This window comes from Rhinolophus sinicus, linkage group LG06 (genome assembly GCF_036562045.2).
Source record: "Rhinolophus sinicus isolate RSC01 linkage group LG06, ASM3656204v1, whole genome shotgun sequence".
NCBI classification, from domain to species: domain Eukaryota; kingdom Metazoa; phylum Chordata; class Mammalia; order Chiroptera; family Rhinolophidae; genus Rhinolophus; species Rhinolophus sinicus.
The window spans coordinates 54,312,320-54,340,072 of NC_133756.1; the positions used below are offsets into that span (position 1 = coordinate 54,312,320).

At 36.4% G+C, this 27,753-nt stretch overlaps 1 protein-coding gene and 1 long non-coding RNA gene across 9 annotated transcripts in view; one reads left to right on the plus strand and one right to left on the minus strand.

The window, feature by feature from the left end:
- The window catches only part of LOC141572131 (uncharacterized), a 29,982-nt gene extending 18,939 nt beyond the window's left edge, over positions 1-11,043 (plus strand). For both annotated transcript variants that reach the window (XR_012497301.1, XR_012497303.1), the window contains exon 3: positions 10,884-11,043. This is a non-coding gene — a long non-coding RNA (uncharacterized LOC141572131). The remainder of the gene's footprint in view (positions 1-10,883) is intronic.
- The window catches only part of EVI5 (ecotropic viral integration site 5), a 229,097-nt gene continuing 205,085 nt past the window's right edge, over positions 3,742-27,753 (minus strand). For 5 of the 7 annotated variants that reach the window (XM_074335138.1, XM_074335136.1, XM_074335135.1 and 2 more), the window contains one exon: positions 3,742-7,977. In XM_074335138.1, coding sequence (XP_074191239.1) covers positions 7,663-7,977 — 315 coding nt within the window. In that variant the 3' untranslated portion in view covers positions 3,742-7,662. Of the gene's footprint in view, positions 7,978-23,482; positions 23,496-23,940; positions 24,457-27,753 lie in introns of those variants that run through there. The other 2 variants (XM_074335140.1, XM_074335139.1) reach the window with 2 other exon arrangements.

A 27,753-nucleotide genomic window follows, 5' to 3' on the forward strand; every position in this document is an offset into this window, starting at 1 on the left:
CTGGCTCAGGAGGGTGGGGAGAGGGGTATGGCTCAGAGACTTTCAAGTTGAGCCGCCTAAGCCTGACCAGACTCTTATCTGGTAGTTACGAGGCTGCAGAGATGAGCATTTATTCATGCACCAAAGGTTTTACAACTTCTTGTAAATGGAGCACAGTGGGCCCCGTCCTGAGCTCCAGTGAAGGGTCCAAGGACAGAGGCTGGACCCTGAGACACATAAAACAGAGGAGACGATGGAGGGCAGTGGGGAATAGAGGTCGTCTCTTTGACCCACGGGGAAGAGGCAGCTCGGTGGGGTGAGGCAGGTCCACACACAAGTGTGCCATCAAGGTAGAAGTACAGCAAACTCCAAGGAGGGACGCCTAGTCCAGTCCTGGGGTGGGAAGGCCAGAGGTGACAGCAGAGAGCAGGAAAAATCTCTGCCTGGAGAGGAAGAGGAGCCCGTGGTCGGGAGGGGAAGAGGTTGAAGGCACAGGGACCTGACTGTCGATGCTTGGCTGGCTCAGGTCGGCTGTGAAGGGCTGTGTGCAGTGGCTGCCGGTCCCGCCCCCTGAGCAGAGGCCGGGAACAGTTAGGAGCCCCCAGGTGCACCTCAACGGCCACAGCATCTCTCAGCCTTGGAGGCTCTCATGTGTACAGTATGCATTTCCTTTTTTCAAAAACAATCAGAGAAACAACACTTTAAAGTCAACTCGTTTTTTCCCACCGGGCCTGTCGCTGAGCGCAGCCGCAGAGAAGACCCTTTCCAAGTCTCTGATAAGGTGGCCCGTCCTGGGTGACAAGGGCATGAGGACACAGCAGCTGCCCATCTGGCTGTGGACACAGTGGCAGCTACCGTCTAAGGGTCAGTTCAGAAGGACATAAGAAGAAGGTTCTCTGGGCTTGAAAGCGTACACGCTGGTTTAAGGGGCTTCATTTCTAGACGTCTTTGATAAAATCTGGAGGGAGGGAGAGATGTCGCCATACACCCAAGTCAGGAGCATTAGCATCTATGTAAGAGCAGGTCACTGGACAGGAGACCATAGAGCATTCAGAACAGTTGTGACGGGTCATGGGCCCTGCCCTGGTGCAGGGTGAAACTTTAGGATGGGCAGGGAGAGGGGAAAGGGGACGCTCCCCCAAGCTGGACGTACTCTGTGAATTCCCATGGGATTTGTGTATCTGTACTCTTGTATCGCTCGTTCCGTGTGTGAGGACAGGAGTTGGTCTGGTTCATCCTTGCCGCCTCAGCGGTGCACGGCTGACGCCTGGTGCTAAAGCAGTATTCAGGCAGCAGAGGACTCTGGAGCTAGACTGGCTGCATTGAGAGCCTGGGTTTTCCACTGACATTTGTATTTCACAGATGTTTATCCCATTTTAATAGTGAACAAACTGAGGCACAGTGACTTATTTAACTATTCATTCACTCATGCAACAAATATTGTGAGTTGAGCACTGTTCTGAATACTGGGGATAGAGACAAAAGTAAAGCTGACATTCTGGTGTGGGTAGACAAACAAAAACAAACGAAGATGTAAAATGCATAGGATGTCAGTCGAGGATGCTATACAGAAGAATAAAGCTGGGAAGGGCCTTCTTATTTTATTTTTTTCAATCACAGTTGACCTTCAATATTAGTTTCAAGTGTACAGCACAGTGGTGACCCCGATAAATCTAGTACCCACCTGACACCATACAGTTATTACAATGTATTGACTATATTCCCTATGCTGTACTTTACATCCCCATGACTATTTTGTAACTACCAATTTGTATTGCTTAATCCCTTCACCATTTTCACCCAGCCCCCCAACCCCTCTCCCATCTGGCAACCATCAGCTTGTTCTCTGTATCTATGAGTGTTTCTATTCTGTTTGTTTATTTTTGTTTAGATTCCACATATACGTGAAATCATATGGTAGTTGTCTTTCTTACTTATTTCACTTAGCATAATACTCTCTAAGTCCATCCATGTTGTCCCAAATGATATCATTCTTTTTTATGGCCAAGTAATATTAAATTGTATATATGTACCACATCTTCTTTATCCAGTCGTCTCTTGATAGGCACTTATGTTGCTTCCATATCTTGGCTGTTGTAAAGAATGCCGTACTTCAGTTTGGTGGAACATATCACCTACCTTTTTTGGAAAAAAACAAACAAAAAACAACAACATTCACGGGAGATAAACTGTGAAAAGATTTTATCTGATTTCAGTTCTTGTGACTGACCCAAAAGAGGGCTTTTTTGTTTTAATTCCTTGCAGCTTTTAATTCATATTTTAGCCTCACACTTAATTGACAGTTTGAGTATAGGTGTGCATGTATCTTCTCGAATTAGTGTTTGGATTTCTTCGGATAAATACCCACAAATAGAATTGCTGGGTCATAAGGTAGTTCTATTTTTGATTTTTAGAGGAACTGCCATACTGTTTTCAATAGTGGCTATCCCATTTTTAAAAGAAGGGTCAGAAAAGGCCTCCTATGTAGGAGATACTTGAGCAGAGACCAGGAGGGAATGAGGCAGAAGGCCATTCCAGGAAGGGCGAGGCCCTGGGTGGGAGTCTGGTAAACAAGGAGCAGCAAGGAGGCCATTAGGTTCTGTGATTTGTCCAGGTTTCATCAATATAGATCATTCCTCTGGGGATGATCATGTATTGTTTCCACCTTTTGGCCAGAGTAATTCTGTTATGAATATTGGTGTACAAATACCTGTTTGAGTCCCTGCTTTCTCTTGAGTATATATCTAGAAGTGGAATTGCTGGATCATATGGTAATTGTTTAGGTATTTTTAGGAACTGCCAAAACTTTTACATAATTGCTGCACCATTTTACATTCCCAGCACAAGTTTCCAATTTTTCTATATCCTTACTAACACTTGTTATTTTCTGGGTTTTTTTGTTTTGTTTTGAAATAGCCATCCTAATAAGGATGAAGTAGCACTTCATTGTGGTTCAGGTTTTGACTACAAATTTGTGATTCATCTTTAGTAGGTATATATAGTTTTAGTTTTGGTCCTAGTGACTCTTTGTTTTTTGACCCACTTCTAAATTTATACCAGAGTCTCAACCAGCGGCGATTTTCATTCTCAGTCCCTCTTTACCAAGAACATTTGGTAATGACTGGAGGGAGACATTTTGGGTTGTGCTCCTGGCATCGAGTAGCTAGAGGCCAGGGATGCTACAAACATCCTACAGTGCTCAGGACAGCCACCTGCAATACTTTGGCCCCAAATGTCAATAGTGCCACAGTAGAGAAACCTTTGATTATAACTATCTTGTCACATTTCATGTACCTTTATAAAGTGCCTTCGATCCTTTTGGGAATAAAGCAGAACATGTAGCGAACTACTCTGAACTAAATGATATGAACATTGTGACAAAGATGCAGAAGGCATAATTTTCTTTTTATAATAGCCTCTATATGTATATCCAGATTACATATATTCAAATATATTTATTGAATTAGTTACTAGTTAATTTAATAACCTAAAATACAATGTGAGATGAAAATATTGTCATTAGTATTTTCAAAAAATTAGCATATTCCTAAAGGGAATAACAAATCTAGATGTGTGGCTTTTCATTAAGTTGAAAAATATCACGTACCAGGCTCTCTGTCTGGCACTTATTATATGTGGGGGTGGATATGGTCTCTGTACCCACTAAACCTCACTAATGAATATCTGATGTTAGGCCAAACAGTTTTTACAGTGTTTTGATACATCTCCCCTTTAAAGTTGAATATTTTAAGGAAACAAAAATTCTTATAAAATGGAAAATTTTAATTGTTTAAAGCAAAGGCACAAGTAAACATTTCAGATTATCATACAATGTTACAATAAGAAATTCCAACAGTAAAATGAAATACATTATAATTTCGCATCTCTATAGCATGTCTAATGTATTATTAGTCTATCATCTCTTCTTTGGAGTGAAAGGAAGGGATAGGTAGCTCAATGGATGTGATGTAAAAAACTTGGATTATAAATAGCATCCACTCCACTTTTAATCAGAAATTTTAATTTCAGTAAATGAATTAAAATTAACTAAAAAAACCTTACTGTTTTGTGAATGATAGAGCAGCAGTAACTTTCTCGCTAAAGTTCATTATTTTAATAAAGTAAACCATTGATTTCTGAAAGGTTAGCTGTCGACGTGTGGTACTACAATTAAGCTGGCCATGAAAGGGCTTTACCAAAACACAACTCCTATACTTAATTTTAAATCTGAAAATTATAGTGCATTATGTAAAAGATAAAAGAGAATGAGGAGCCAAATAATTTCTTATGATATCAGAAATAAAATACTTAAAAAGGTCTAGACTTTGTTTTCAATCAAAGGCACTATCTGGAGGGTATGTTCAGAGCCAAGAAAGAGTTGGATTTTTTTCTTCCAAAATAGCCAGCTAGTTAGTTGGGACTTGATGTTCAATTAGTCATCAAACATTGAGTGCCTAATATTTATCAATAAAAAGGGTAGAAATTATGTAAATTACATATTTGACTTCTTTTTTCAGGCAGATAAAAATTACCACTAACTTTTTAAAAGGCTGTGGAAATATTTTCTTGATTTAAAGGGCTCTGTTTCGTCACTACAACGCAATTTCCATTTTATTCAGGTCACTTGTAAGGCTCGACTCTTAGCATTTCAACCCATGATGGCAATAATGCCAGGAAGGTAACTATCCCAAGGGAGTAAGTTCTTTTATTTTTATTGTGAATTTTAAAAAATTATTTTATTCACTTCTGTCCCACTCCTCAGTATTCCTCAATTCTGTTTATTCCTCAACTTTGTATTTTGTGAATGACACAAAATACCAGAGACTAATTAAAATCTATCAAGAAAATATTGTCCAATGCCTAAGTCTTAATTTGAAGGTAATGGAGTCAAATCAGACCATAGTATCCAGGAAGGTTTTAAACCCTTCTAAGGAGTATTTGAATTAAAGATCTTGAATGAGAAGATTGTTTTTTGTTTTTCATTGTCCAAACAAATTACAAGAGTATCAACGAATTAAGTTTTACTTACCATGATTCTTTTAACACCTAAGTCCTAACCAGAAATAGTACTTAGGAAATTCTCTAAGAATACCTTTCCAAGTTTAGAATTCAAACACGATTTAGACAGATGTTCTGACTTGTAAAATCAAATTGTAACAATGACTCGACGAAGCATGCCCTAACAGTCAGCGATACATAAAGAACACTGCTAGGATTCTGGAATTCTTTCTCCATTTCCGAAGATACACCTATCCTTCCAAATTTGTCCATGGTGTGTCAAAGAATTCATGATATAAAGTAGCTTGCACACTTCCCATTTTAAATAGTTCTAAGGTCCATTAGAAAATTTTAGGTTTATAAACCATTAGCTCAACAGCAAAAGCAAATAGTTCAATCTTCTATTGAGGCCAATTGAAATAAACCTAGTTTTTAGAGTATCTAAATCAAGGGTCAGCAAACTTTTGCCTTAAAGAGCCAGATAGTAGATATTTTAGGCTACTCAACTCTGCCACTGTAGCACAAAAGCAGCCACAGACACTATGTAAACGGATAAACCTGTATCCAATAAAATTTTACTTATCAACACTGACATTTGAATTTTATATGATTTTCATGGGACACCAAATATTATTCTTTTGATTCTTTTCCCTCAAGTATCTGAAAACGTAAAAACCACTCTTATCTTGTGGGTCACATGAAGACGGCCAGCTGGCTGGAATTGGCTGACCCGTGGTCTAGATCACTCAGATTTCTTGATGCGGAGGTCGAAGCAATCACGTGGCCCTGCATGAATCATCTCATTTCACTTGGGCATCAACAGCCTCTAGGCTGACAGTAGTGGACCCCGGGGAAAAAAAGAGTGTCCCAAAAGCAGCAGTCAGACAATTCTAGGAGTATCTAATTCATAAACTGTGTAGAGTTTATGAGTGTTGATAGTTATATATCTATACACAGATATCTATATATATTCAGGAGACTCATTTAAATCAAATTTATTAAATCACATTCATTGTTCACAAAGCAGGGAATTGAGAAATTCATCAGCTGAACCTTTTCAAATGCTTTGGTGTCAGAGAGATCTGAATTAAAATCTTGTTTCTGCTACTTACTAACTTGTGACCACAGGCTACTTAACCAGTAGAATTTAGCCTGGTGCTATGGACACAGCAGGCATGTTTTCAATTTTGTTTCTCAAGCAAATAACTACAAAGGGCTTTCTGGAAAAGCCTAGTCCATGGTTTAACTCCTGGTTTTAGACGGTAAACTGTTTTTATCTCTTACACTCCATTCATTCATATCATTTTTTTTCTGCATGCTATATATTGTGCAAAATTGTATCTCCATATATACTGAATTCTACTTTCCCCTCTTGTCCTTGAAGGCTATTTTTTCCCATAGGCTGCTGATGAAAACGAGAGTGGGAAGCATCCAGTCAACGCATTCTTGCTGTTTTCCCATAGTGCAAGTGTAATTTGAGTGTTTCCTCCAATTCATCAATGATAGGCATTCAGTTTTCTAGGAAAAATAGTCTAGATGATAAAAAAAGGAAGAACTGGTAGGATAGAATTTTTATGGCTTTATCTATAGATTAGTTAATAGAGAATCTGAAGATAATGTTCATAGATTATTTGCAGATACAACTGTTGTATATCTTGGACTTCAGTCCACTGCTTAAATTATACTAAGTAGAATATTAGCACTAAGTAATGTGTGCTATAACCTCTTTAATTATGGAAAATTTATTAGTTACATACACACAAAGTAAAAGATTTCACCAATAGTGTTTCTGAACAAGTATCATTTAAGTTATGAACTCGCTAGTGTTGAATGCTAATCAAAATACTAAAGCTATTAAAATATTAGTGTTTGTTTTTATTTTCAATTTTAACCTATATTTACAGAAGTCCTGTTAGAACTGCCAAAGGCAGTCATTTTGCAACATGTACAGTCTCCATATAAAATGATGTTCAATGTCGGGTGATGAAGATTTATAAATTATGTACAAAAAGACAATATATTTGCAGTTAATCTACTGTTCTGACTGGTAAGCAATATATTGGAAGTGTCATATGCACATAAAAATTAGAAATTCAAACAAAACTTAAAACTCTCACGCTAGATAACCATTAATTTGTATTTATAAAAGTAAATGGAAAAAAGACACTGTGTTTGGGAACTTTCAGTGGCCCACTAATAAAGCAGTTATTTTAATTGAAAAAAAAAAAAAATCCCTAGTTCAAAAACACAACATAAATCAGATGTTTGACTTGGTCAAATGTCTGTAGACAGCTGCCCTGAAAACAAACTGATAAACATAAATATACAATTTGTTTACTGAGCATAAAATATTGCACAAGAGCAGTTTTGTCTGAAGACAATTCAATTTTCCATAGTTCCGAACTTCAAAATGGTTCCCATATATAGATATAATTGCATTTTCTAAACAAGAAACACTAATATTCAGTAATACTGTTAGAACCTTATTTTTCCCATTAACCATATTCCAGTATACTTTATGGCCATGGAAAGTCAGTGGTGAAGATTTGGCAAAGATAAAAAGGCAGATAAGATTGAAAAAAATATATATATGTACATATGAAACAGATATGTTCCAAAAACCCTTAATAATCATATGATAACTGATCCCTTAAAAAAAATCCACAGTCTATTTCACAGTGATGGTCAGACAGTGGTTGAGTATGACTCTTTCCTCCTTGGGCGCCGCTCCTTTTGAGCCACTTGATCGGTCTCTCTGGTCTCCAGCACACTGTCTTCTGTTTCGCTTTCACTACCATCTGCCACAGTGGGGTCCAAAGACATCGGGCCGGATTTTCTGTGCAAAGGAAAACCAACGCCACTCTCCTGTAGGGAATTATCTAGAAAATCTTCATCAGAGGAATGGAATGATTCATCATCTCCTATTAAATGGTTGACGATGTGGATTCCATCAAAAGGGGGTTGGCCTGAGAAGCCCCTCTGGCCTTTTAGGCACCTGAGCTGTCAAAACAAAATCCAAGTTAATATACTCAACTGGGGAAACAATATTCCTCCTCGGTGCAAGAAAGCAAACATTTCATGTTTAAGGAAGACAACACCCTAATGTTTTTCCATTTATAGATATAATAGTAACTATCAGTTTTTGAGTGACGCCTGTGTATTATGTAATGGGCATATAACTTGTTATTTTAATTGAATCATCACAACAGTTTTATATGGTAGATTTTCTTATCTTCATTTCAGAGATTAGGAAATAGAGACTCAGGCAGAGCAACGTTGCTGAGGACACATAACTAATAGTAAAGTTTAGATTCAAATTGAACCTTCATTTTACTAGAGATAATATAATGAACCCCAGGTATACCCACCACCTAATTTCAACAACTAACACAGCAGGGATAATAATGTTACATTATATCTCTCCAGCTCCTGCATTATTTTGAGGTAAATCTCAGACATCCTGTCAGTTCACCGATAAATACGAGGTGTGATCAAACAATATGGTGAATGTTTAAATTAAAAAAAAAAACTATTACAGTAAAAGACACATTGCTAATAATCCCCCTCAAAATACTCGCCCTTGCTTTGAACACACTTATCCCATCATTCTTGCCACTTTCTGAAGCAGTTCTGAAAGTCCTCTTTTGTGAGTGTCTTTAGTTGCACTGTCGTGGCTGCCTTGGTGTCGTGAATTGATTCAAAACATTTACCTTTCATGGTCATTTTGACTTTGGGGAAGAGCTAAAAGTCTCACGGTGCCAGATCCGGTGAATAAGGTTGATGAGGACACACTGCGATGTTTTTATTTGACAGCAATTGCTGCACCAGAAGCGATATGTGACATGGAATGTTGTCATGATGTTTGATGAAATTGTTTGCCCATTTCATGTTAATGCATTGTTCGTGATCCATGATTTACAGCACATTTTAAAACACACCTTCTCTCATTGTAGCTCACACCCAACTGAATGCACTGAAAAAGTTGAAACTTGTCACACACTGTTACTAAGGTTTGATGTGTCTCTTCCCATATTGAAGATCCCTGCCTTTCTGTTGGATGGCATTCAGTAGCAGAATTCACCGTATTTGTTGATCATTACAAAAAGGTTCTGTGTCACACATCGCTTCTGGTATGGCAATTTCTGTCAAATAAAAACATTACAGTGTGTCCTCATCCACCTTACTCGCCACATCTGACACCAAGAGACCTCTGGCTCTTCCCCCAAGTCAAAATGACCAAGAAAGGTCAACATTTTGAATCGATTCAGGACATTGAGGCAGCCATGACAGCACAACTAAACTCACAAAAGAGGACTTCCAGAACCGCTTCAGAAAGTGGTGAGAATGATGGGATAAGTGTGTTTGAAGTGAGAGGAAGTATTTTGAGGAACATTAATGGTAATGTGTCTTTTACTATAATGCATTTTTTTATTTAAACATTCACCATATTTTTTGATCACACCTCATATTTCAGTGTGCATCTCTAGAAGATACAGACTTAAAGACGATGCTCTGAACTACCACACACACTGTCTTGAGAGCATGTCTCCATAATTCAGTGAATGATGAAAATGACTTACAAATCATTAAAATGTGCTGAGTCTGCATCCTTATATAATACCCTAAAACCCACCACACCACTGTAACTCAGGGAGGAATGCTTCCCACTAATGGTATTTCCTTCTGCGTGGGGGAATGCCAGTACTGTGTAACACTTTTGCCTTCTCTCTCCCCTATTGCTCCCCAGGGAGAAGGAGCGCCTTCTCTCACGATGGAGTAGGGGAGAGGAATGGCATGTATTGCTCAGCTCTTTCCCTTTCCCTTTAGGAACCAGGCTCTGTTTCTCTCTCCCAGGAGTTTTACAGGCCAGATCCTCATGTGGGAGGGGCTGTGGAGAGCAAATGCTCCTATTACTGGGTGGGCAAGTCTGACTAATTCTAGACTCCAATACTGAGAAACCCAGTGTTGTCACATATCTAAACCACATTCTCCAAAACCATTTTGATCAGAATTTAAGGTGATTTCTTTATTATCTGTCACTTCTTCACCTAAGTTCCTTCAAAATCCACCTGCACGGAGACAACTACTCTCACTACCATGTAATTAAAACACCAGCCGTCCTCAAGAGTTTATGCTTTAAATACAAAAATTGATTTTGATATTGTCACTTGTTTAATTTCTGCAATACACGATGAATTTTATCTTAGAATAAAGCAGAAGAGTTTTTTAAAAAATCCAAAACCACAATAAAAAACAATTAACTACGCAAATCTACCTTGACTATCAAGAATTTTGCTGAAATGTACTCCATATCTCCGAGTCTTATCGTTATTATCAACCTTCAATGTTGTGTCTCGGACAAATTCCTGGTCACTGACTATCTTTCAAATCTTGATAAAGGCAATGTGAAATATTCAGGAAATATTACATGCGCTTTCAAAACTAACGGTTCTGAGAGTAAAGACATTACAGCTTTGCCATATACCTCCTAGCTTTCCCTACAGACTTCCAGGAAGATGTGAAGAAACCTTAGGACTTCCCTGCTGGTATGTGACAACAGGAAATAAGAGGGATGCTGGGACCCAGGACAGCGATGTCTGCCTCAGGCAAACTTTCAACCATAAAGAAATTCCTGTGCTCCACGCCAAGAGAAGCAGATTATAGGGAGGTACAATGATTGAAATAACACCTTTCTCTTCAGCAGAGCAGAAGGGATATCAACTTGGAGTTGAACCTTTAGGGAAAGGGTGCCAAGCACCATACAGACCTCCCATGGTTGTGATACCCACTGCATTACAACTGCCACGTTCTGATGCAACATCCTAGCACCGCATTGCAACACATGATTTACAGCTCCGAGTGTTAAATTATGTCAGTTAATCTCTTCCTTTCTCTCTTTTCCCCAGACCCTTTTGAAGAAATAACATGGAACACGTGTCTTCCTCCTTCCTGGCTGTTATAAAGGAGGAGTACGGCAGAGGAACCACAACTTCCCAGTTTGGAAAGCTGTAGCTTTCCTCTGCTCTAACAACATTTATCGCAGTTAAAACATATCAGATGTTAATGAGTGACCTCAAATATTATATAAAACTAACTATATTTCCTCAATGTCAAAGGAAAAACAATTAACGCTTCTTTATTTGAGAACTGCTAATACATAAGAAACAGTGAAGGTAAGGGGCTGTTTGGTAAAACTGAAGCTATCGCTTAGTTCTCCCCTGGACCTAGGGGTGTGCACACTGGTCCTGAGAGGGAGGAGGCCTGTCCAGGCCCCAAAAGTGGACACCGGGCAAGGAATCCAGGGTACTGAGTACCCAGATTGTGGTCCAAGAGGGGAGGGACTTTAGGTAGGGATGTCTTCTGGGCCTCCAAGTCCTGAGAAGAGGGGTTTGGCTGGAAGACCAGAGCTGGGCTCTCTAACGTGCAAAGTCTTGGTCGCCTGGATCTAAGAGCTATACTGCTTATCCCTGTGACTACACTTTTAGGAGCTAATATACTTAAAAAGTAACAAAAAGCAGAAAATCAACCTTCTCAACCCAACCCCCTCACAAAAACTCGCAAGGATAGTATCAGTAGCAAACTTAGATTAGGGTATCTCAAAATATGGACCACTGATCACCAACAGCAGGATAACAGAAGATGCCTATTAAAAGTATAGACTTGCTCCCCAGATCTAAGGAGTCAAAAAGAGTGAAACCCCAGAATCTACTTTTTTTTTTTTACAAGGATTTCAGGAAATTTTGACATACTCAGTTTGATAATCACTGTGGTATATCCTGTGTTCCAACCAAATGGGGCTGAGTCAGAAAGGAGTTGATTTGCCTGAAATGGAACTCTTTAATTATTCAGGACAAAAGTGCTCCTGAGCTATGAACATCTGCCTGTGTGTGTCTGGTACATACAAATGGACGCCATCTGTCAGCAGTACAGCCAAGCTGTCTGCGCCAACTCCACCATCCTGTAAGGAGCAGTCGGTTTCAGTATCTTCTCCTGAAATTTTCTCCAGCAGGGTCTAGGAATGTCTCTGTGTAACAAAGCTGAATCATTTTGATACACACCCCTGGGAAAGGACCACTGCTCTGGGAAATGTTTTGTTTGTTTTTGACATCTCTTTTGGGTCAAGCGCAGGATCAGGAATTTGACAAAAGCTCCTAACTCTCTGTCTTGCAAGTATACACACATACCTTAGCATACATACCCTTCTGAGGCCCACTGTCTTTTCTAATTTTTGGCTAAAGACTATAGGAATAATAGCGTCATGACACAACAAAAACTACTTGGTGAAATGACAGTTATACATGCAGATCATGGAAAAGGAAAAAAAATAAAGTACTGTTTTTCCAGGTGCAATCAGACATAGGTTTTAAAGTCACTGAATATGCCCGGAAGTATTTTTGAGATTCACCAAGGAAAAAAGAGGCACCAGGACTCTCTGGAATTGTAAGTAGAGGCATTCTTCTTTGGTGAATCTTGATGCCCCACAGAACGGTCTCAGTGAGGTCACCCTACAACGATGTCAGAGCAAACCTACCCAGCCAGTCAGAACAGTCAGCTTTTTAAGCTCTCCATTCTTAAAGTCTGAGTAGAGTCAAATATTACCAGACATTTGAGGAAAGTTCTAAGAGAAGCCAGAAAAAGGGCAACTAGGAAGAACCAGACTATTTGGGGAGAAGAAAAAAAATTTATTCTCTCTGAAGATACTGCATCCATGTAAAAAGAACAGGATACTCTAAAGAAAGATTTTAGATATAAAATTTTTTGATCTGAAAGACATGAGTTTTGAGACTGAAAAAGCCTATGAAGTATCCAGGACAATGCATTAAAAGCAGACCTATACCATGGTATATCACAATGAAATTTTAGGACCCTGGGAACAAAGAAAAGAATAAAGCATCCAGCTCGAAACAAAAACGTGCTTTATATAAAACATCACGAATCAGAATGGTATCAGACTTCTCAACTTATAGAGCAGTGCCATCACAATTCTGAGAAAAAATAATTTCTAACCTACATTTTTAAAATTTGTAATTATCTTAAACTGTTTTTATACTCAAACAATCAATTCATTGTGAGGCTAAAATATGAGTTAAAAGCTTCAAAGACAAAACTAAACAAAAAAACCCTCTTTTGGGTCAATCACAAGAACTAAAATCAGATAAAACCTTATCACAGTTTATCTCCCCTGAATCATTTTTTCTTTTTCTTTTTTCTTTCAGAAAGGTAAGTGGTATGTTCCACAAAACTAAAGTACTTCAAGAAAGAAAAAGACATCTTTGTGTTTTGGATACAGGAAAAAGGAAGTCCAATGCAAAAGTGAGGCAAAGGAATCCCTGAAATGATAAAAACAGTTCCTGAGATAACAGCTGAGCTAGAGACTTAGAGGCATCCAGTCCTCAATGAAGAAGTGGAGCAGGTCATAGGAAAGGTTTCTTCAAGAAGGTGAAATTAATAGGTGAATAAATTGTCTGAACAGAAGAGATTAACATGTAACAAGGGATTTACATGGAACTAGAGGAAAGTTACACAGAAGAAAACACACCTAAGAGAAAATGAAAAAACTAAGAAAATCATTTGAATAAGTGTATCAGGTAAAATAATCCTATTAAGACATTGTTTCCTTACAACTGAATGCTATTTGGCAACAGAAAGGAATGAAGTACTGACTGACACATGGACGAACCTCAGAAACATTAAGGTCAGTCACAGAGGCCAGATACAAAAGATGACAATGTTGCATGATTCCATTTACAGGAAATGTCCAGAAGAGACCAGTCTATAGAGCCAGAAAGTAGATTAGTGGCTGTATAGGACTGGGGGAGAAGGGGGGAAAACAGGAGTGATTAAAAATGTACATGAGGTTTCTTGTTGGGGTGACAGAAATTAGAAATCTATTCCAAAAATTAGATTGTGGTTATGGTTGCACAACTCTGTAAATATACTAAAAGCCACTGAATTTTACACTTAAAATGGAAAAACTTTATGATATGTAAATTGTATCTCAATAAAGGTGTTTAAAATAAACGACTCAGGAAAATAAATTACCCTTCCCCCCCAAAAAAACCACTTCCCTGATGAGACCATCTTGGAAAGTTGTGAAAAACAAGACCTCGCAGGCCTGTCTTCGGTTTGCACTCCAGAGGAGAGGCCTGAGAAGTTGCATACTTAAGGACCTGTATGCGTGATGCTGCACTGTGAATTTATAGTGACCTCATGATGGAAATGTAAACTAAGGATGAGGATCCCCAATACTAATATACCCAAAATCATTACAAAGGCCTAACTCGTTTTATTGTGCTTTGCTTTGTTGCACTCCACAAATACTGCATGTTCTACAAATGGAAGCTTTGTGGCAACTGCACTGAGCAAGTCTATTGGCACCATTTTTCCAACAGCATTTGCTCACTTGTGTCTGTTTCACATTTTGGTAATTCTTGCAATATTTCAAACTTTTTCATTACAGTCCTGTACTGCAACGATAGACTGCATATGTTCCCGTAAGAGAATGGAGCTGAAAAATTCCTATCATCTAGTGATATTATAGCCATTGTAACATAGTAGCGCAATGCATTACTCATGTATTTGTGGTAATGCTGGTGTACAGTGTTTGTAAAGTCTACAACAGTGCAGTCATGTGCTAGCCTCCATATTCACTCACACCCACTCACTGACTCACTCAGAGCAACCTCCTGTCCTGTAAGCTCCATGCATGGTAAGTGCCCTATACAGGTGTACCAATTTTTAACTTTTATGTTGTATCTTTACTGTAACTTTTGTTTAGATATGTTTAGATACACAGATACTTACCATTGTGTTATAATTGCCTACAGTATTCAGTACAGTAACACACTGTACAGCTGTGTATACCCTAGGAGCAATACGTTACACAATATCGCCTAGGTGTGCAGTAGGCTGTACCATCTAGGTTTGTGTAAGCACGCTCTATGATGTTCTCACAACGACGAAACTGCCTAACGACACATTTCTCAGAAGGTTGTTAAGCAATGCATGACTATATTATTATATTCACTATGTGTGATCAGTGATCTTTGATGTTACTATTGTAATTGTTTTGGGGCGCCATGAATCATGCCCATATAAGTCAGTGAACTTAACTGATAAGTGTGTGTGTTCTGACGGCTCCACCGACTGGTTGTCACCCGCCCCCCTCCTCGGGCCTCCCTATTCCGAGATACAACAATATTGAACTCAGGCCAATTAATAACCCTATAATGGCCTCTAAGTATTCAAGTGAAAGGAAGAGCTGCACGGCTCTCAGTTTAAATCAAAAGTTAGAAATGATTAAGCTTAGTGAGGAAGGTGTGTTGAAAGCTGACACAGGCCTAAAGCTAGGCTTCTTGCGCCAAAGAGTTAGCCAAGCTGGGAATGTAAAGCAAATGTTCTTGAAGGAAATTAAAAGTGCTATACTCCAGTGAACACATGGATAAGAGAGCGAAACAGCCTTATTCCTGATATAGAGAAAGTTTTAGTGGTCTGGATAGAAGATCAAACCAGCCACAACATTTCCTTAAGCCAAAGCCTAATCTAGAGCAAGGCCCTAACTCTCTTCAATTCTATGAAGGCTGAACGAGCTTAGGAAGCTACAGAAGAAAAGTTTGAAGCTATCAGAGGTTGGTTCCATCTCTATAACATAAAAGTGCAAGGTAAAGCTGCAAGTGCTGAAGCAGAAGCTGCAAGTTATCCAGAAGATCTAGCTAAGGTAATTAATGAAGGTGGCTACACTAAACAACGATTTTCCATGTAGACAATACAGCCTTATATTGGAAGAAGATGCCATGTAGGAAGGACTTTTATAGCCAGCGAGAGATGCCAAAGTCTGGCTTCAAAGCTTCAAAGGACAGGCTGACTCTCTTGTTAGGGGCTAATGCAGCTGGGACTTTAAGTTGAAGCCATTGCTCATGTACCATTCTGAAAATCCTAGGGCATTTAAGTATTATGCTAAATCTACTCTGCCTGTGCTCAGGAAAAAAAATTCCTTTCAAAATATTACTGCTCATTGACAGTACACCTAGTCACCCAAGAGCTCTGATGGAGATGTAAATGAGGTTGCTGTTGTTTTCATGCCTGCTAACACAACATCCACCTGCAGCCCATGGATCAGGGAGGAATTTTGACTTTCAAGTCTTATTGAAGAAATACATTTCATAAGGCTATGGCTGCCACAAATAGTGATTCCTCTGATGGATCTGGGCAAAGTAAATTGAAAACCTTCTGGAAAGGATTCACCACTCTAGATGCCATTAAGAACATTCATGATTCATGGGAAGAGGTCAAAATATCAACATTAACAGGAGTTTGGAAGAAGTTGATTCCAAACCTCATGGATGACTTTGAGAGGTCTAAGACTTCAGTGGAGGAAGTAAATACAGATGTGGTGGAAACAGCAAGAGAACTAGAATTGAAAGTGGAGCCTGAAGATGTGCCCGAATTACTGCAATTTATGATAGAACTTCAGTGAACAAGGAGTTGCTTCTTATGGATGAGCAAAGAAAGTGGTTTGTTGAGCTAGAATCTACTCCTGAAGATGCTGTGAAGATTAATGAAATGACAACAAAGGATTTAGAATATTACATAAACTTACCGTGTTTCCCTGAAAATAAGATTTAGCTGGACAATCAGCTTTAATGTGTCTTTTGGAGCAAAAATTAATATAAGACCCGGTCTTATTTTACTATAAGACTGAGTATAATATAATATAAAATACTGGGTCTTATATTAATTTTTGCTCCAAAAGATGCATTAGAGCTGATTGTCTGGCTACACCTTATTTTCGGGGAAACACAGCAGTTGATAAAGCAGTGGCAGGGTGAGAGGACTGACTCCAATTCTGCAAGAAGTTCTTATGTGGGTAAAATGCTATCAGTATCGCATGCTACAGAAAGATCATTCATGAAAGGAAGAGTTAATTGATGTGGCAAACTTGTTGTCTCATTTTAAGAAATTGTCACAGCCACTCCAACCTTTAGCAACCACCACCCTACCCTGCTCAGTCAGCAGCCATGAACATCAAGGGAAGACCCTCCACCAGCAAAGGATTATGACTTGCTGAAGGCTCAGATGATGGTTAGCAAGTTTTAGCAATCAAGCATTTTTAAATTAAGGTATGCACATTTTTTCAGACATAATGTTACTGCACACTCAGTAGACTACAGTATAGTGTAAACATAACTTTTATATACAGCGGGAAACAAAAAAGTCATGTGACGCGCTATATTGTGGTGGCCTGGAATCGAAGCAGCAATATGTCCAAGGTATGCCTATATTATATTAGTAGGATGGAGGGACAGAAAGTTTGTGTGTTCATGGTGAGGATGAGCAGAGTGAAAAAGAGATAAATCATTCCCCATGTAAAGATGCCAATAGATTATGCCTAGAATGGAAAAATCAAGAATTAATAGTTAAAAGTTGAAAACAGATGCCTCCAAGAAACTGCAAAAGTCACGTCTAAGATAGGCTTTTTGCAAAACCCTTTTAACTACTCTTTGACTCTTCAAATTATGTGCATAACTAAAAACTTTTTAAAATTAAAAACACTTCAAAACAATGTTTCAACTAAAATTTAGTAATAAAAAAGGTATCAAGTTAAAAATGGGAAGTCCTTCCTTGCTTCCTCAGTTCCATTCCTTATAGGTAGCCAGTACTAAGAATTTGGTATTACCAGCTCTAATTTTTTAACTTAACTGAGTTAAGTCAAAGTTGTACGAACAAGCCAGTCTCCCAATTTTCTTTTTGTTTTAGAAGCAGCCTCTCCCACTATGGAACAATATCAAAGACTGATGCAAAATCATAAACAAATATTGTCACAAAATTGTCAATGATTTCTTGTACTTCGTTTTGTATGGGTATTTTCACAGAGAACTTAAAGGCATAAAAAGCTACTGTATGTCAAAAAATTGTCTTTAGTACAATTCTAGTTTTGTCATGTACTTGTTATATATGCACCATGTGAAATAAGGCAATCTTGAAAATAAATTCCACAATCCTGAGATAATCCAATTAATTTTAATATATCTTTCAAGATGATTTTTCTAATCTTTTATACTTTTCAAAAATGGGTTGGCCACTACACATATTGTTTTATATGCTGCTTTTTCACTTAACAACATCATACATTCTGTGTTTCCCCGAAAATAACATCTAGCTGGACAATCAGCTCTAATGCACCTTTCGGAGCAAAAATTAATATAAGACCCGGTATTATATTATACTATACTATACTATACTATACTATACTATACTATACTATATATAAGACCGGGTATAGTATAATATAATATATATAATATAAGACCAGGTCTTATATTAATCTTTGCTCTAAAAGGTGCATTAGAGCTGATTGTCCGGCTAGGTCTTATTTTCGGGGAAACACGGTTATTCTCGGTGTAATAATTCTTTAATGGCTACATGGTATCTCATTTAGAAATGTACTATAATCTGTTTAACCAATCCTCTTGTTGGGAAGTTTAGGTTTCCTTTGCCTCACTGTTAGAAATAGCACTGCCATGAACATTTTTGAACACACAGTTCTGCAGAGTGGTCTGATTATTTCTTATAGCTGGGAGTACAAAATATAGTGCAAAGTTTCAACATTCTTAAGAGCCTTGATGTCTATATTTAAGCTGTCCTCCAGAAAGGTGGTAGGAATTTACATCCTCAAAACACTGCCTGAAAAGTTTGGGTTTCTCTACACATTTTCCCCCCATTTTTATTAATTGAAACTTTTTATTATGGAATACTTTTTAAAATACAGAGAATAGTTCAGTAGACGCCTATGTTGTCATCACTCAGCTGTAATAAAAATCAAATTATGGCCACTTTTGTTTCAACATAGCACCCTGTCCCTCCAACCCTGGAACATTTGGAAGCAAATTAAAAAAGGATTATATTAGGCTGGTGCAAAAGTAACTGCAGTTTTTGCAGTTATTTTTAACCTTTTAAACCACAATTACTTTTGCACCAACCTAATAAAATAACTTTGGCCTGTTGAACTAGAAGATCTTTTAGAAAAATATAATACATAATCTAATACTGTCCTTCAAATTATTTTATTCTCTGACAGGAATATGTAATGAAGTAACAAACCTGTTGTGTTATAAAATGTTTCATTCCAATGAATGTATTCTAGTTTCTATAACATTTAAAAGTAACTTATTTTAAGTATTAATTAGATTTGGCACTTTCCAAACATCAGCTATAAGAGCTACAACTACCAGAGAGATGATCTCCCTGGCTATTCTACTAAGTAATTGCTCTGAAGTCTGTACTTCTTTGAGAATGTTGGTGAGGTTAAGAGCACCCTTCTGATTTCCTAATTCTCTAGATTAATAACTAATAAATATTGTTATGTGTTACAACCATGCTGGGGTTACTATTTTCAAAAAATATATATTCCTGAACTCTACTCTTAGACATTTGGATTCAGTAGGTGGGGCTCAGGAATCTGTATTTTAAACAAGCATCTTACGTGATTCTGAAGAGGGTAATCAACAGATATCATTTTGAGAAACACTCTCTAAATAGATCATATTTAGGATTCACTCCTTTAGGATCATGTTAAGAAAATCTGGCATGGGTAAATAAATTTGGACTTAAGGATTTCTTGTTAATTAATCACTGCCATCATCACACTGGCCATTGTCACACTTTAAAAATACAATGGCCTAAATATGGACACACAAACCAACTAGGGAAAAAAAGAAAATCAAAGTATAAAGAACCACATGAGGTTAGTAAACATTTTTAAATATGACCTTTTCTTTGGGGTTTACAGACACCTTCACCATCTAGTTTAATGTCCAGGTGCCGTGCGGTAAGTGTTTTCAAGGGCTTCATCACTGAGGAATACCATCCAATTTTAGACATCTCAACATCTCAGTCTATATCCAAGTGAAAGAACGTGTGTGTATAAAACGGAGCCAGAACCCTCTTTCGTCTTCCTCCTATCAAATGTCAACCTTGAAGTTCAAACTTTATTCCAAGGATTAGCTTTATATCCAGGTGATAGACTAATAATCTTTTAATAAATAACATGTCTACCCTTAGGGCTATAGTTCTGGCTTACCGGCCTTGATAGAAAAACTACTTAATACAACAACTCAACGTCATAAGAGAGAAACACACATGGATGAGTGTGTGTGTTTGTGGGGGAGCGTGAGGAGGTATTCTGTTACAGTAAGACATGATTCAATTTAGAATCAGTGCTGATGACAATGAGATGCTGATAAAATGCCTCTAATATGCCTTGATGTTTCTTGTCTAGATTAGTAATTTTAGGCTGAATATTTGCTATATAAAATAAAATAAAAACATTTAATATTAAATTTAAAAATTTTATGTTTGGAATTTCAAGTATTAAAAATGATTAGATACCACTGCTAATATTTCAAAAGACACTCTGCATAATTAGCTCATCAGACAGTGGTACTATTACAATCAGTCTACTGCCTCTGTCAGATTTAGGCTCTCTCAGTAGAAAAGTTTAAAACAGCAAAGTTTTACTGTAATTGTGCTCCAGTTTCAGACAGGGCTCAAAGACCATCTCTAGGGAATCTTAGGAGCTCTAAAACACACACACACACACACACACACACACACACACACACACACACACACACACACACCCTAATATACCTTTACTATACCTTTCCTAAGAGTGGAGCCCTTTCCAGGTCTTTGAATAGGGTCCTGGTTTCTCTCCAAATGACTGAGTCTGTATCAATTATTCTTTCTGGTTAGAAAGTATCTCATGGTGTCACACATTTGAAAAGCCCCATTAGAGATGAAGTGTGTGCTCAAAGAGAGCATAGGAGGTATGGGGAATTGTTAAGCAGTTTAATATTAAGTTGCTAAGGGGATTGGGGGTGGGAGTGGGAATGATATGGAAGAATCTTAAATGCACATCACTAAGTCAAAGTAGTCAACCTGAAAAGGCTACATACTGCATGATTCCAACTACATGACATTTGGAAAAGGCAAAATTATGGAGACAATAAATATACCAGTGGTTGCCAGAGGTTCAAAAGGAGAGGAGGAATGAATAGATGGAACATGGGATTGTTAGGCAGTACAACTATTTTGTATGACACTGTAATGGTAGATACATGTCGCTATACATTTGTAAAAACCTACAGAATGTACAACACAAAGAGTGAAACCTAATGTCAATATGGGCTTGTTAATATCAATATTGGCTCACTAGTTGTAACTTATGTACGACACTAACAGAAGATGCTAGTAATGGGGAACTGGGGGAAGGCACTGAGAATATGTATGTATCTCTGCACTTTCTGTTCTATTTTTCTGTAAACCTAAGGCTATTCCTCAAAATGAAGTCTATCAGTTAAGAAAAATGAGATGTTCTATGGTTTTTTTCTATGACCATAATGATATAGTTAGTGTCAAAACTGCTTCAGACAATTTTGAGAGTATATCTGTTACAAGACAATGTACAGGCTCATGTTTTTTAAAAAGACAAAACAAAGTAAACCTCACAGATTAACAGGCTGATAAATGTTTACTTATGTGTCCTATTTTCATTCTCAAAAGTGTCCTGGTATGAACAATAAATTATAATAGTCACCCAGCAATGCACTAAAAGCATTTATAACAGGGTATATAGCAATTTCATTCATAATAACCTCAAATGGAAATAACCCAAATGTTTATGAACAGTAGAATGAATAAATAAATTAGTATATTTATACAATGAGATATTATACAGTGACAAAAGTGAATGTCTAGAATACTGCTACATGGAACAACATGGACAAATCTCTCAGTGTTGAGCAAAAAAAGCCAAACAAAATAATTCATTCTGTATGATTTCATTAGTATAAAGTTAAAAACCAGGCAGATCTAATTTGTGATGTTAGAACTCAGGACAGTGATGAGATGAGAGGAGGTAGTAAGTGGGAGGAATGATGAAGAGACTTCTGAAAAGCTGGCAATTCTCTAGTTCTTGACCTGGGTGGTAGTTAAACACTCATGTTCATTTTTGTGATAATTAATCAAGCTGGACACTCACGATTTGTCTATTAAATAAATAGCCTAAGAAATAATATCTACGGAAGTTGGCTGAAAAGACATGCAATTGCCATTCATTATTCCACTAGTATTTCTAAATTTTACTTTTGGATCTAACCAGACAATCACTAAGTTATATATTTGGACTCCACTGTTTTAGTCCATTATACAATTGCTCTTACAATTGCTATACAATGTTAGTCCATTAGCCTAACACTTTCCTGTTCAATATATTTTCCTGTTCCATATGTAGACCAATAAAATAAATTTATTTCAAAGTTAAGAAACAGGAAAAGAATAACTGGTTTGGTTTTGTCTTATTAGACATCATGAATCTTCAATATATTATGCTACCTGCTTTGTGCTAGCTGCCAAATATGTGGCCCACTTTGATACTATATACGTTTTTGTGATAAAACTAACTTTGATTTTACTAGATTTTGCCTTAGAACTAATTTTTTTAACTGTTAGATTGAATTGTATGATAGTGCCATTTTTGTAAGTCAAAGTCAAGGATTAGCAATTTCATTTGGTGTAATTAACCTAATATTAAGTTATTTTTGCACTATATGCATTCATGCAAAGTCCCTCAAAATATATGGGGAACAAGGCAGGGTATAAATGTAAAAATAAGCATTTTCATAGTTTCAGTTATTTGTTTAGCTGAATTCCAAGAATAAAGTCATCAATAAAATCTCTCAAATGTGCTTCCAAATTTATTTGTAGCTTGGCCATTTTGATAATAAAGTAGTTATCACCAGAACAAAATCCTCAAATAATCCAGTAACAACATAAAAAAAAAAACTGAAACTGCTTCCTTTACTTTTAAAAGCATTTTTTATTTTCTAGTATTATTTTGATATTTATAGTTTAAAATATTAGCATTTTAATAAACCTTTTAAATAATTTTTATAATATTTCAATAAATCAACAGCCATATTTTCATAAATACTTTAATATATATATTTTATTGACTGACACACATATTTATATTTGAGTGTCTTATTTATAGATACGTAAGTTTTTTCCAAATTATATGATTTAACACTGTAATTAAATATTTAAAATCAACCCTTTCTGGAAAAACATTGACTGACTGGTTGCTGTACATATATCCTACCTCTTCTGTTAGCCCCTGATGGGGGGGGACTGGTCCTTAATCATTTTTGTATCCTAGAACTTAGCATTCTGACTTGACAAGAGTTGGAACATAAGAAATGTTGATAAACTACACTGAAAAGATGGCAGGATTCTTGAAAAAAGCCATTAGGTACTGATTATTCCATTCTTGTAAATACTGAATGAGAATATTAATAAGTAGACAGACGGGAGCACTAATAAATATATATACACACACATACATACATACATACATACATACATATATATATATATATATATATATATATATATATATATATATATATACACACACACAAGATCCAAATAATGTACTGTTTCTTACCTGATGTGGACTGCTTCATCATGTTATGCATTAAGAGACAGAGTGAAAAAAGTAAAAACATGTAGAATGTATTTAAATAATACTTAAGACATTCTGACATACTCATTACAACTTAAAAAGTTAACAAAATCATAACCTCTCACTATCAACAGAGATGAGATTTTAGGATTTCTCTGCACATATTAAACAATGCTGACTTAAGAAAGCATTAAGTAATTAGAAAAGGAAAGTGATAAGCTAAGATATTATACAACTTTAAAGAATAAAGCACAAAATGCAGTATAGTTAATAAGAAAACAGGAAACTGTCATGTTCATAGTCTGATGAACGTAGGTTTTGACAGGAAACAGCAGAGTTTCTAACTGCATTATAGTAAAAATTCAAACACTAAGGGAGAGAATTAAAAACTGTTACAGCTATTTCACATAAAATTATCATTAAAATTTTAAAGTAGGGAGAGCCTGCAGGGATGAATATTCTAAAGCTCCGAAAGACTTCATAATCATTAAGGATACGTAAGTATTTAAAATTTTTTTGTTAGTTTAGCCAAACCACTAAAGGTTAAGATAGAATTTTCTTTTGTAAAACAAAGAAGTGTCATAGTTTTAGACATTTATAGACTTTAAAATATGACTTCTTAATAAATGATAGAGAAATCTGTGCTAAGAAAAGTTGGTCACCTGAGCAGTGTTCATGTGGACAGAGCCCCTGTGTTTGCTTCCTTTCATCACATGAGAGAACAGTGCTGAAAAAGTTAGTGTGCTTGAAAAAGGGTTGATTTTTACAGCTGGTTTTAAAGAGACACAAGCTATTCTTCCCCACTTTTAACATGATGGGGTAACAGAATTAATAACAAACCCTTATATTTACGTGATGCTTTACAGTTAAAAGTACTTCCATGCATATTATATTAAGTGAAAAATTTTTACCCCGTGTGTGATTGAAGGTTGAATTGTGCAGGCAACTACCAGTTTCTGAGATTCAAAAGAGTAAGAAGACTGCATTGAGTATTTTGAAAGACAATCAATCCACAACAAAGTGGAAAAAAATCATCCACATACCAAAAAAACCCCCTAACCAAATGAACTTTGATCACTACTAGACAGGGTTTAAACCATTGAAGTGAGTCATGTGATACCAAGTGAAGTGCAAAACAGTTGCAGTAAGTTTCCAAGACTGAGTCATATCAGATTATAAAAGCTCCTATTTGTACATGGGGGTTTGTATAATCAATCTGTAAAATATAGAGCTATATAGCCTTTAAAGCTAAATGTAACATTTCTGTAAGTGATGTACAACATATAAAATTTTAAATAACTATACATTATACTTTATATGGGAAGATGGACATCAAGTCCAATAATCACACAGATTTGTATTTCTAAGTTCTAGAGGCTTTATTTCCGCCCCCTCCCTCGCCAAAGTTTAATCAGTAATATTATTGGCTTCCTTACGAACAGTTTTCTCAGTTTTCAAATTTTAAAATAAATGTAAATAGGAAATGCTATGGTAAATTTATTCTCACTTACAAGCTTCTTTAAAAACTGAATTGTGCACATGACAAAGATTAAAACTAACCCAACCCAAAAGATTTCCAGTGAATCAGAACAGGAAACCAATAAAAGTGATCAATTGGAGGTCATGACTTTTTGATCATTGCATTACATATACAAGGGCCAACATTTAGACCTACAGTACTTAAAAGACTATTTAAAAGTTTAAGAATTTTTTTGAAAGACTATAAAATAGACAATGCTGAAAATGTTTCTAGCTTTAAGTTAAGTAAATCATTTTTTGAAAAAACCAGATAAAACACTTGAAATTTAAAAAAATATAGATTCTATGTTAAATTAAAACACATTTTTATAAGCAAAGAAAAAATATGTACCCATATTGAAAAGTGAAGAAGGGGAAAGGAAAGTTATACTATGAAGAAACTTATAGTATGCATTTGTTACCAGTGAAGGAGAGAGGGGGAAGAAATGAAAGTAATTTACAAAGAACTCTTAGTGTTTCTATAGTGAATACTTAGATTTATCCAGTATACTGGGTCAAACAAAATGAAACTGCCATTGTCTTCTTCCTGGCAGCTGACACATATCGATAACACTGAAACCATTAACATTATTTAGAAGGTACTGTAATGTCAATGGTGATGAGGTTAGGAATACAGGAGGTTCTATGTAAATTTCTGACCAATTACAGGAAATAAATCACTTCATACTTGTTTCACTCTGAACTTTTAAAGCTACATCAAAGTACCACATACATTTCATTTGATTTAACCTTTAGCTGAAGCCATGAAAAAATTCAAACTTTCAGCAAAATATCCTCATGAAAATGAAATACTTCTTTTCTATCTGGATTGAATTCTGTTAAGAGGAATTATTCCTCTCTAAAGCTAAAACATAGGTTTTATCAGTCCATCTAATCACTTAACCAAATTTTAAATCATTTACCTGATAAGGGACTTGTGTCTAAAATACATAAAGAACACTTACAACTCAATTATAAAAAGACAAATAACCCGATATGAAATGGGTAAAAGATTTGAATAGATATTTCTCTAAAGACCTAAGTAGCCAAAAAGCATGTGAAAAGATGCCCTATATCATTAGCCATCAGGAGAATACAAATCAAAAACCAAAATGAGATGACATTCACACTTCCTAGGATAGCTACAATCAAAATGAGAGATAACAACAAGTATTGGTTAGGATGTGGAGAAATTGGAACCCTCATTCACTGCTGGTAGGAATGTACAATGATACAGCTGTTTTGGAAAACAATCTGGCAGTTCCTCAAATGGTTAAACACAGAGTTACCATACGACACAGCAATTCCACTACTAAGTATATATTCAAAGACAAATGAAAACGTGCGCTCACAAAGAAACCTGTACACCAATGCTTCCAGCAGCATTATTTATAACAGCCAAAACACAGAAACAACTCAAAAGTCCATCAACTGATGCATGGATAAATAAAATGTAGTATATCCATTTGATGGGATATTATTAGGCAATAAAAAGGAATGAAGTACTGATGCCCTGGTACATACTACAGCATGGATGGGCTTTGAAAACATTATGCCAAGAAAGAAACCAATCACAGATGATGACATATCATATAATTCCATTTAAATGAAATGTCCAAACTAGGGAAATCTATATAGAGAGAAAGTAGATTAGTTGCCTAGGGCTGGGGGAAAATGAGGAATGACTGCTAATGGAAACGGGATTAATTTTTATAGTGATAAAAACGTTCAAAAATTGATTGTAATGACGGTTGCACAACTCTGAATATACTAAAAACCACTGAATTGTACACTTTAAATGGGTGAACTGTGTCTGTCTATCTATCTATCTATCTATCTATCTATCTATCTATCTATCTATCTATCTATCTATCTATATCACATCGCTATTTTTGTGGGTGTGTTTCCAACGGAGATCTTGTCAAATTGAAAATAAATAATTTTCTATTTAGGAAATGTAGAAAATTTAATTGAATTTAAAAAAAACCAAAAGCCACCAACAAAGTGCATTTTCAACATCTAGTTTTTTCCTCAACAGAAAAAGAAATGATGGCTACTGTCGACAGTTTCATTTTAAACAGGCAGAAAATACTTGCAATAAAAATTTTACTGCTTTAGATTGAAGTATTAACTAAAAGGAGATGAATACATTTGTAGTATTCACTTTTTTCAGACACTAACACTAACTCCTGATGAAAAAAATCATTTAAAAAATACATAATATGCACATATAACCACACACCCACACCCACACAAAATAAGCTTTCAAACAGACAGGGTTAGGATCCCTCTCTTCCTCATTCCGAATGTTCACAGGCTGCTACGTTAAGATCGGGCACTTGCAAACCACATGATCCAATGAATACTATCTTATCATATCACAGGTTCCTCAGACTGACCACAACAACTTAAATCAGACAGGCAGCAAAGTAGCACTAAGTTTTTGACACGCATTACTGGTATGACATTTCAGCTGTCTAGCTTGTGGGGAGTAAAAATCTGATTATCTTACGTCCAACTGCATTTGTGAGATATGGTCCATGAAAAGCACATGATTTACTGCACTCCAGACTTCCAACCAACTATGTAAAATTTTAGTATTTGTAAATCTGAGAGAGCTAGCTATTCGTCTTTTATCAATTCTCCTTTAATTCACACTTAGTAAATTTGTGGAGCACATTTTCAAATGTTCCTAGTTTGAATACTATGTTATTGTTTCTTAAAAAAAAACTGGC